At 50.3% G+C, this 11,455-nt stretch overlaps 1 protein-coding gene across 2 annotated transcripts in view; it reads right to left on the bottom strand.

The window, feature by feature from the left end:
* Positions 1-177: 177 nt before the first annotated feature.
* Positions 178-11,455, bottom strand: part of MLLT1 (MLLT1 super elongation complex subunit) — a 32,082-nt gene continuing 20,804 nt past the window's right edge. The window contains exons 7-12 of one of the 2 annotated variants that reach the window (XM_041482109.1): positions 8,630-8,726; positions 7,800-7,911; positions 6,536-6,635; positions 6,283-6,354; positions 4,918-4,989; positions 178-4,168 (exon numbers count right to left, since the gene is read on the bottom strand). In XM_041482109.1, coding sequence (XP_041338043.1) covers positions 4,040-4,168; positions 4,918-4,989; positions 6,283-6,354; positions 6,536-6,635; positions 7,800-7,911; positions 8,630-8,726 — 582 coding nt within the window. In that variant the 3' untranslated portion in view covers positions 178-4,039. The remainder of the gene's footprint in view (positions 4,169-4,917; positions 4,990-6,282; positions 6,355-6,535; positions 6,636-7,799; positions 7,912-8,629; positions 8,727-11,455) is intronic. The other variant, XM_041482118.1, reaches the window with a different exon arrangement.

The following is an 11,455-nucleotide window of genomic DNA, read 5'->3' as shown; positions in this document are numbered from 1 at the left end:
AGACAGAGCTCTGATGGGTTACGGGACATTGGAGCCACCCCATGCTTACAACAATTCCCTTTTCCTTGGCTTTTCCCCTTCCAGGCCCGATGCTGTTACCTGTGCCATGAGGGGAGGTTTTGGGAAAGGCACAGTGCCATCCCTGGAGAAACAACACAACTGAAAAACACTTCCAAGTTTTACTTTTCCATCTTACTTTATTTCACTTTTTCTAGAAAATTCCTCCATAGTTCCACAAATTTAACAAAAAGTTTAAAATTCAGGACAAACAATCCTGTAACGTATTACAAACATGAGTTTTTTTGTGTTTTTTCTTTTTAATCTTGCAGTTAGTCTTGGCTCAGCTGCATTTCTTCCAGCTGAGTGAAGAACTTTTCTCCCAACACAACTTTTAAAATCCTCAGGTGCTGAGGTATTTAATACCTCAGCTCTAGGCAGAAATACAATTAAAAATTCTCTAGAAGTTGAAGTACTTACATTTTTCTTTAGGAGTGCAAACTCATCTTGTCAGTTTTTGATGGCTATTCCGCGCCCCAGGAAAGCAACACCCATTTGGGTCCTCTGAGCACTGATGAACACCTGTGCAGGTGCACCAGGGGAGTCACAGCACCACCCTGGGCCAGCAGGGAGGAGCCCCACGCGAGCAGAGCCGGCTCCAGCACATCCCCAATGGAAAACTGGAACTGGAGCCGCTCTGGGCTCTGCTCGTGGAGAGGCCCCTCCGTGAGGGACGACTCAACCTCTCTCACCATCAAACACGGTCCAAGATCTGACAAAAAAACTGTTTCTGGATTGTTGCATCAACTGCTTGGCTCGTTCTGATGCTCCCACCGCACCCCACGATCCCACAGGTGGCAGAGTCATTGCACTTCCATGGATCCAGCCTGACCTCAGCCAGCCTCGCTCCCGCCGTGGCCCAAACGCCCAAAAGCCGGGCTTTGCTGCCAGCCAACCTTCCTCTCCTCTCCTCTCTTCATTAAACTTTTGTAATAATACATGTCAGTAATCAAAGCCTCAAGGCTTAACACATGGCAGAGCAGAGCCAGGGAAACGCTCCTGGCCCTCCTGGCCCTCTGAGCCGACGGCCGAGGATGGAGGAGCCGAATCCTGACCCCACCTCCAACACGAATCCAACTCAGCAACTTGGGAAGCTCTGGGGCTGCCCAGCACCTGTCTGTGCCAGCAGCACCACGAAGGACACGGAAAAGGAACAGAGTCCTGTCCATTTTCCTTGGAAAAACCATTATGGCTACAAGTCAATTTGGGATTCTTTTTTTTTTTTCTTCCTTTTTTTAACAACGCAAGCTACTACACATCCTCGAGGACCTGAAGCAATGCCCACAGCAGCACTGCCCCCTCCTTCCTAGAGTACAATAATCCATCCATGCTCTCAAGAGTGACACAAGAACAAACACTTTATCCACAAAAACCTGTACACGGCATGTTCAGAACAGCGTTCAGCCAGCCTAGAGGGAATCTACACAGGGAACTGCAAGGGGACACAAGATGAGGCCCAAATGTGACCATTCTTTGTTTGCAGAGTCACCCCTCCTGTGCTCCCCGACGCTACCACATACCCCAAAAAACATCAACTCTGTAGAACAACTAAGTACTTGCAAAAACCTTTTAGTAACAAATCAGCATGTGCACACAATGGAGAGGAACTATTGCTGGGGAACAATCCTACCTCGGGTTTTCAGGGGGAATATAAACAGTCTAAAAAAATCCATGTGTAAAATACTTCTTATAAAAACCAAACAAAATCCCTATCAATGCTCAGCAGACTTACCAACAAAGTCACTTCCAGGACAGGACGATGCCACGGCAGGCTCAGGAGCAGCCTCCCATGGGTGTACTGGGACAGGCTGGGAGCTGTGACCACGGGTGCTGCCAGGGGCAGGGGCAGGAGGGGGGTGGCACCTGCAGTCCCTTGAGGGGCAGCTCTGGAGCTGTGACCGTCTGGAAGTGCTGGGACCAGAGCTGTGGGAGGAGCGGGCAGCAAAGACTTGGAGGGAGCTGGGCCTCAGCCTGGCCAGCCCCGCTGCTCTGGGGAGGGGACAGTGCCACCAGCCCCACCCCAGGGTGCCCAGTGCGGGCACAGAGCTGCCTCCCCCTGGCACAGCCCCACAGAGACACGAGGGCTTGCAGTACCCACCCACGGGCTGTGACCTCCAGTGTGGGCGTCCTGCTGCCACCTCCCCCTCTGCCCCCTGCCCTCCACCTTCTCTGGCCTTTCTATCCAGCCCTGGCATCGTCCAGCAAGAAAGAAAACAGCTGAGATCACTGGCGTGACAGGGTTTGCACCCGGCATGAGCTTGAACTTCTATATATATATATATATACACACACATATATATATATATATATACACACACACACACATGACACATGAAAGGTGGTACAAGGACAAAATTAATGGGAATCGGGTCAACATGACCCAACTCAAACAAGCTTATCATCATATTGCCACTTCAGTTGATTAGTTGCAACATTTCCATGATAAAGAAAGGGGGAACCCAAAACAAGGGACAGCAAACCTGGAGCGGTGCAACCCTCCCTGAGCAGAGGGGCTCCCCAGCACCGCTGCTCCCACGCCGCCTGTGCCCCACGGACATTTGGCAAAAGCTTCCCACAGCCCTTGGAAAAACGAGCAAATCCTGGGCAAATACTGAATTTAGGGACCAGGAGTGTAACGCAGCTTGGAGGGAGGTGCTGGGATTTGCCCATGCCCACCTGGACAACACTTGGAGGTCAATACTAGTTTAACTAGAAGTCTAGGGAAGGGGCTGCATTAGTGTTTCTGTTTCCTGCCTTTTCCTGCACAGGCAGTGGGGTGGGAGAGGGAGGAGGGAACAAACCCAACTCCACTTTGTGTTTTACATCAGCGTCTCCCAGGCATGTCCAAAGATTTAAGTTCTCCCTTGTTTTGGTTTTCCCAAAGTACAGCCACTACTATAGGGGCCACTGTAAGGAGATTCCTCTTTGAGAACACAGAACAAAACCAATCACATGTTTTGGCAAAGTTATCAAACACTGACAAATGGAAAGACGACGGGTGAGCCCCTTCTGGAGCACGGGATGCCTGGAGGTTGCTGTCCAGCTTCCTTACACTACAAATTGTCCACAAGAGGCATTGAACAAACGAGTCAAATCTTATTAAGCGCCTTCCCCTGCCAGAGCCATAAAAAAACAACAGAAAAACACACCCTTAAGATCATAAGACCCAACTAGGCCCTTCTTATACATACAGTACATACATATATATATAATATATATATATAAAATATACAGCTTACAGTTTTGGAGTCCTATGACAGTTAAAGCAGACTGAAAGGAGTGGGACTTTGTTTAGGAGCTCAGATCAACAAACAAGACATCTCCAAACCCCAGCAGGAGACAGCAGGTCCAGAGGCCTCCTCACCGAGCACAGAGTGTCACTGCAGGGAGCTGAGGGTCCTGTCCCCACTGGGAGCCAGGCCACCAAACCAGTGGGTGATCCCAGCTGGAATGGAGCTGGAATGCAGCCCCTCTCCTCTGCAGCAGGAGCCCGGGGAGCCTCCTGTGTCCCCAGTGTCCCGGCCAGCTCTGTCAAAGCCGCTGTCACCCACATGGCGCGGGGCAGAGCGGGAGGGCTCTGGTTCTGGAGCTCTCCACAGGCTGGTCCCGAGCTCCAGGGGAAGGGAACAGCATCCACGCTTCTTCAGAGCTCAGAGATGCCTGGAAAATGTGCTCTTGAAACACAGTTGCTCAAAGGGAAACCAAAAAGGTCGCGCTGTGCAGCCTAAGTGCAGCACGCCTGCTCTGCTCAGGGCCTGGCCCACAAAGCTGGGGGGGACAGGCTCAGCAAGGCGGGCGCTGGTTTGAAGCCTACAAGAAAAGTGCAGCTGGCTGAGCATTCCTAGAGCATGGCTGTTCTCTAAGGCAGTGCTTCTTCGGGTGAGGCAGGAGGATAAGAAGGCCTAGTTCCATGGGGTGGTTTCCTGGTACCAGTGGAGGGGATCTCTGGTTGAAGAGCAGAGCCAGCTTCCCAGGCCCAGCGTCATGTGGCCACGGCCTCCAGGTAGCTCTGCAGCTTGCGGACGGTCGTCTCATCCAGGGAGAAGAGGTCAAAGTCAAAGGTTGTGTTGGTGACGTTGAAATGCCCGGTTTCCTCAATGAGATTCACGATCTGGAGACAGAGGGATGGACATAAGTACAGCACAGAGGGTACAGAGCCCATCCAGGCTTTCCCACCCCTTGGAGGGGCTCACAACAGGAAGGGAATCCTCTCCCCAAAAAAGCAAACCAGCTCCTACTGCCTGCCTGACTAGCTCAGTCTGGACAGTGATGTGGGCATGTTTCTTTTTAATCATAAAATAACAGAACATCCTGAGCTGGGAGGGACCCTCAGGGATGCTCAGCCCAGCCCCTGTCCCTGCCCAGCCACCCCAACAAGCCCACCCTGAGCACCCCTGGCAGCGCTGTCCAAACGCTCCTGGAGCTCTGGCAGCCTTGGGGCCGGGACCATTCCCTGGGCAGCCTGGGCAGTGCCAGCACCCTCGGGGGCAAGAACCTTTCCCTGAGCTCCATGCCAAGCCCTGGCACAGCTCCAGCCCTTCCTGGGATGCTGTCCCTGTCCCAGAGCAGAGCTCAGCCCCTGCCCCTCCAGCTCTTCCCAGGAGCTTGGTCAGTCAGACCAAGCTGCCAGTCAGACCACGAGGTCCCAACTTTGTGATTGCTACCAGGATGGCAGAGGGAAGATGCCCACACCACACTTCTGTACCATTTCCAAGAAAACATTGCATGCACAGCTGATTTTATTTTTTACTCTGTATTTTTGCTTTCAAAGCAAAGCAGAAGCTCCATGGAAGGGCCTGGCTGAGCCCCTGGACACCCAGATCCCGGGGACAGTGGGGACAGCAGGGACAAGGTCTGTACCTGCTGGAGCACGTTGCGCTCCCGTAGTGCCATGAGCCGCCTGTGGAGCTCCACCAGCTCATCCGTGTAGGCCTGCAACACAAACAGGGACACGTGGAGCGTCTCAAGGCTGCCAAAGGGACTTCCCCAGTGAGGATCAGAAGAACTTGAGGCCCTTTCAGACATTCCTAAGTCTTCCCAACACTTTGCTGCCTCCTCCTCCTTCTCAAGTACTGGGGCACCAAGGTCTTTCCCTTAAATACAAGAGCCCTGAAGGCCTTTTTTTTTTTTTTTTTTTAATTTAATGATACCCACAGCTGTAACCAGCTCCAAGAACTGGGCAGAACCTTTAAGGACCTCAGTGAGGTGAAGTCCACCTTGGTGACCCTCAGAGTGAGCTCTTCACCAGTGGGTTTTCCTAATTAACTCCAAATTACCTGAAAACATCATGTGCATCAGTGACCAAAACCCCAGCAATCTACTGAGCAATGATCTGCATTTAGGTAAGGAAAAATTCTTGGAGTGCACTGTACTCCCAGGTAGTTTTACCTAAACCACAACAGGCTCAACATGTTGATTTTTCTTAGGTAAGAGTGATTTGTTTTTTTCCTCATTTTAGGTTTTCTCAGGCAGCCAGCAACAGGTCTGTATCAGCAAAACTGATTCACAGAATCAGGGAATCACAGAATGGACACTGCTCTGCCCTCCCTGGAGGCAAGGAAGGAGGGAATTTCATTGAACAAACAAAGGTTCCAACCAAACCTGCAAAGCAGAGCATCAAATAATCTTTAATTTAGAAGATCAAAGCCAGATGAAACTGCCTTTTAATGAAGTGCCCCAGCACTGCAGCAGTGACCAGGCCATTGGTTCAGACAAAGGGCAAACAAATAAAACAATTTCAGCATTTTGCCTATGGCCACCACCTGGGGCTCCAGATATTTAATGTACACAATTTCTGCAGTGCCACTCTCCAAAATCTGTCCTTTCAACATCTGCTTTTTGTTAAACTCAAGCTTTTACCCTGCTGAGACAGAACAATGAAGAAGCTGGGCTGATTCAGGTGCTTTTGTGCACATTGAGGCCCAACCACCCTGTGACACTCAGCTCCTCAACCACAGAATCCTGGGATGGTTCGGATGGGAAGGGACCTCAAAGCTCATCCAGTGCCACCCCTGCCATGGCAGAAACACCTTCCACTGTCCCAGGCTGCTCCAAGCCCTGTCCAGCCTGGCCTTGGGCACTGCCAGGGATCCAGGGCCTGCCCACCCTGCCAGGGAACAATTCCTGCCCAAGATCCCATCCATCCCTGCCCTCTGGCAGTGGGAGCCATTCCCTGCGTCCTGGCACTCCAGGCCCTCGTGAAAGATCCCTCTCCACAGGACACACCTTGTCATACGTTCCCTTCTTCAGGATCTTCTCTGGCTTGTTACAAGACTCTGGGCTTTTCCTTCCAGACGCCTGAGGGGAAAAGAAACCAACAACAGGACCAAAATGAGCTCAGGAAACATGGGGGTGTCACACCAGAGCGCTGGAAAGGGAGGAATCACCTGTCAGCTGAGGACAGGAATGGGGAAAATGTGGTGCATCTAAGAATTTCCAAGGCAGGGAGCAGGGGAGGTGGGAAGCAGGGATTTCATACCTTGTTGTTTGCTGGGGGCAGCTTCTGCCCAGGAGGTGGCTCCCGGCTGGGCGGGCACGAGTCGGCGCTGTTGTCACTGTCACTGTCACTGAGGCTCAGTCTGAAAAACCACCAGCAGAGAATGAGCATCACCAGCAGCAGCAAACCCACCACCAGCTGCCAGCTGAGCCACACAGAGCTGAGTGAAACTCTTCTTTATCACAGACTACTGCACTGGCTGGGAGAACAGGTCACTGGAGATTCCAAGAATCCCTTTTTTCCCAGCTGATGTCACCCTGCACTCCCAGAGCAGGGAGCTTAAGGTGACACATTACAGGCAGCAGTTCAACTCTGGCATCCACAGCCCCCTACAACAACTAAGCACCACTTCCTTTCACAAACAGCAGCTGTTCAGGAATTCCTCCCAGTGTCATAAAGTACCTGCATGAGAGGCTCACTGACACCTCCACAAGCAAAAAAATGCATTTTGTGCTGCTGCTGGTGTAACCTCTAAGATTTCCTATTTATTTTCATTCTCCTTTGGCCCTATAGATATGGCAGGTATCCTACCTGTGATGAACTAAACTGGTTATCCCCTAAAGGTCTACAAAAATACCCTTCTAAGTCCCTCCATTATTGTTTCCTTGATGATAGGTGCAATAATGGATATTTGTTTGTTTTGGTAACCACCACCAGCATTTCCAATGTGCAGCTGCTCTCTGGGCCAAGCATTTGGGTTCAAGTATTCACTGAGACTCCAGGTTTGGGCAGTAACAGCATTTCCTGAGGGAAGAAGGTGAAGTTCAACTCTTTCCAGGGCTTGGAGCAGGAAACAGCTGTCACTGAGTCCAGAGGAGTGGAGCAGCCAACACAGGGAGGGCAGAGAGTGAGTCCTGAGCCCTGTCAGCCCCAGGCAGCCAGAGCAGCACACTCTGCCTGCCCCCACAGATCCCTAAGCTCTGCAGATCAAAGGTGTCACACTCCAGCAGCTCTGCACAGATCTGAGGGTCACAATTAGGTGACTGAAGGGGCTCAGTCACTGACACTTGCCAGCTCAGCTCAGCACCTCCCAGTGCCTTCCCCTCTTTGTGCTCTGCAGCCAACCCTGCTGTCACCACCTCTGTGTCCCCACCCTGTGCTGAGTGACCCCACACATCTGCCCTTCCTCCCCTCCCACACAGAGCCCTGACCTTTTGATTCCTCCCTCCAAAGGGAGAGCACCCAGAAATGCCAAATGCAGAGGGCAAAGAGCCACCCAACCCCCCTGCTCTGGATTTGTTACCACCTGGAATCCCGGCTGACGGGGTTTGCTTTGACTGCTGCCTCCTCTCCCGAGGAGCTGTCGTCATCGTCCGACTCCTCCGACTGCAGATCCTCCACCATGGAGCGCAGGGGGCCTGGGCAGATGGAGAAGGGAGCTCAGCACCAGGACACAACCAGCACGGCTCCACCCAGCCAAACCCAGGCACGGCCTGACCCCTGGGAGGTGGCACTGGGAAAGGACACCCTGTGCAGGCTCGGAGCTAAAGCAGAGCTGACAAACTTTACAACTCCCTCCCCTCCCAAAGCCTCCCCCTCCCTTCCCAAACGAGAACAAAAGGACATTTTTCATGCCTGTGGGGCTGATTTAAATGTCACTGGAGACAGGAGCAGCACAGCATTTGCTGCACTTGGAACATTTACTGTTGCCAGTTTCCCTCTCTGGGTTATCAGCAGAGGGATCTGAGAAAGGAGCTGTTACACACTGGCAAAGTGATGAATGGCACATTTATAATTTTTAATAAAACATAGATGAGACTGGAGGAGAACTGTTCTGGTGATTCTACAGATCAGGCAGCAGCAACACATTCATAAACTGAGGCAGAAACCAAAGCCAAAAGGGAAAGAACCAAATCCAGAGGGATTCCCTACTCATAAATTAGCTGCCAAGAGAAGAAAAATACTTGTTCATGATGTTATAACATTATTGCCTTTTCTTGCTGAAGCATCACAACTCCAACACATGGCTGCATGCAAAAAACTGTATTACTATAGTGCTGGAAAAGCACATTTAATTCTCTTGAGCATTTTAAGGTTACACAAGGAAGGTTTTAACAAACTCTTCTTGCAACACACCTTGACTGTGGTTCTGAGATGGCTCGAAATCAGAGTCAGAGCTGGAGTCGGAGCTGGAGCTGGAGTTGGAAGGGCTGGACTGGACAGACTTAACCCCCCATAAAAGGGAAACAAAAGAAAAAGAATCTTAATCTTTCTAATCCAGAAAACCAGAGCACAAAGCACTGTGAGGAAGGAGCATCTGAGCACTCTACAGCATCACCCATCATTGAATACAGTTCTTGGGGTTACAGAAAAAAACAAAAAGTGAGGAATAAAAACAACATTTATGGAAGTCTGGCAGGATATAGCTCAGCACTCCTGGGAGCAACATCAAACCCCTTCACACCATGAGGTTCAAACCCCCCAAATGATGATATGGAGCATCTGAAATACATTTAAATTAAAACCCTTACTTTGAAGTGTGACAGATGAGCAGCACAGAACCCACAACTACCCAAATCTCTTAAAAATTGTATTTATTGTACCCACCAAGATTCCCTTGAACCTCAGATTGATCACTGACCATGGAATCACAGAGTCAAGGAGTGGTTTGGGTTGGAAAGGACCTTAAAGATGATTTAATCCAAACCACTGTCCCAGGTCACTCCAAACCCCAGTGTCCAGCCTGGCCTTGGGCACTGCCAGGGATCCAGGGGCAGCCACAGCTGCTCTGGGCACCCTGTGCCAGGGCCTGCCCACCCTGCCAGGGAATAATTCCTGCCCAAGATCCCATCTATTTCTGCCCTCTGGCAGAGGGAAGCCATTCCCTGTGTCCTCCATTCCTTATAATCAGTTTATTTTTCCTGCTGGCTCTTTCAGGCACTGGAAGGCCACAATGAGGTCACCCCAACACTTCTCCAATGAACAATCGCAGTTCTCTACCCTTTCCTCACAGACATGGAGATGTCTATCCCAACCAGCTCACATGACTCCAAAATTAACTCTAAATTATTATTATTATATCCTAAACCCAGTTGGTTCTACACCAGTTTGAGTGATCCACTGTACTAGCTCCACTTAAGTGTGAAAACATAACAGAGACCAACTCAACCCTTGTGACCCCAACTCGTGTGTCAGCACTTGGCAGAAATAACAGGAATATCCTGTGCACTAAGAGTGACTGAAGAGTAAATGAACTACTGGTAACAGCAGCAACCAGGAAGGAAATTTAGGTAAGACTGGGAAATTTTAATGGTTAAATCCGATACCGGCAGCAATCACCTGCAATAGCCTTGGGAACCGCCAGAGGGCAGAAGAGGCCACAGCAACTCCCTCTGCCCCCAAGCAGCTCCTAAAATCCCTTAAAATGGGTTTTTTGGTACTCAGGGGGGTTCTAGTTTAAAGATTCTCAAAGCACTGTAATATCTTGCCTTTTTAAAAGTAATTCCCTGGAAATCAGCATTTCAGTTTCACTGTTTCATTCCCAGGAATCTACTTACTACTGCTGCTGCCAAATCCTGATGCTGAAAAATCACACATACTCACTGATAAATAATTTGACACAGGAAGGGTTAATACTATAAAAAACTTGAGACAGGCACAAAGAGGCCCAATCCCTGCCCTGGTCCTGCCGGTCACACTGTCAACCAATATCTTGCCTTTTTAAAAGTAATTCCCTGGAAATCAGCATTTCAGTTTCACTGTTTCATTCCCAGGAATCTACTTACTACTGCTGCTGCCAAATCCTGATGCTGAAAAATCACACATACTCACTGATAAATAATTTGACACAGGAAGGGTTAATACTATAAAAAACTTGAGACAGGCACAAAGAGGCCCAATCCCTGCCCTGGTCCTGCTGGTCACACTGTCAACGAAGTATTGGGAAGATTTTCATTATTTCACTGTAAGAAGGGGGAAAACGTGTCAAAAAATGGTATTACAACCCTTGGGAAGGGTTCAGAAGCAAAGGAAAATAATTTAACAGTTCCAATATCAGGTCTGTTGGCACACTGCAGCAGCCCTGGCTGTTTATGGAAATTCCAACATGGAAGTGGAGAGCAGAGAGAGCAGGTTGTCCAAAGGAGCTGTGGCTGCCCCTGGATCTCTGGAAGGCCAGGCTGGATGGGGCCTGGAGCAGCCTGGGACAGTGGAAGGTGTCCCTGCCATGGCAGGGGATAAAACTGAATGATATTTAAGGCCTCTTTCCAACCCAAACCACTGTGGGATTTTATGAATGTTTTCAAGCTAACGGAGCACAGCTCTCGCATCTGACCTCCAATCCTACATCCCTCATTCCTGGTAATCTGCAGGTCTTCCCTTAAAATTCCTTAAAAATCCCTTATAATTAACTTAACAGGAGCTAAGCAGCAGTTGTTGGAGATAACCCATTTCCCTTTGCCATTAACACCATCAGCAGCTCTTTGAGAGGAGGAGGATGCAGATGGACACGCTCCGTGTGCTCAGTGACTGTCACTGGGGATGTGACTAAGGCAAAAAGCTGCACTGCCTCCCATCCCTGCCTCCCCCTTTTGTCAGCACTGAGGCAGCCAAGCATGAGGCCAGTTCAGGGAACTGGACTTGACGGGGCAAGGAAAAAAAAAAAAAGTTCAAAAACCCCAAAAGATTTCTAGCAGGAGCTGAAACAGCAGGAGAAACTCTGCAGTGTTTCTCTGAGCTCCCAAATGCACAAATGGGAGCAGGGCTGCTCCTCTCCACAGCAGCCTGCAAAGATGTCAGCTGGGAGCCACCGTGGAGCTGCAGCCCGGAGCTGTTGCACAATCCCCTGGCTGCAGCACAGAGCTGATTTAAGTTTCCGGGCCCTGGTCCACCCCCAGCTGCTCCCTCATTCAGGGATGTGACTCCCACCGGCTCCACACTCAGCAGTGCCAGGAGAAACCCTGG

The sequence above is a fragment of the Pyrgilauda ruficollis genome, unplaced genomic scaffold, assembly GCF_017590135.1.
Source record: "Pyrgilauda ruficollis isolate IOZ18807 unplaced genomic scaffold, ASM1759013v1 scaffold115, whole genome shotgun sequence".
Classification (NCBI taxonomy): Eukaryota; Metazoa; Chordata; class Aves; order Passeriformes; family Passeridae; genus Pyrgilauda; species Pyrgilauda ruficollis.
Note: the sequence above shows the minus strand (reverse complement) of the source record. Positions and strands in the feature narration are given on the sequence as shown.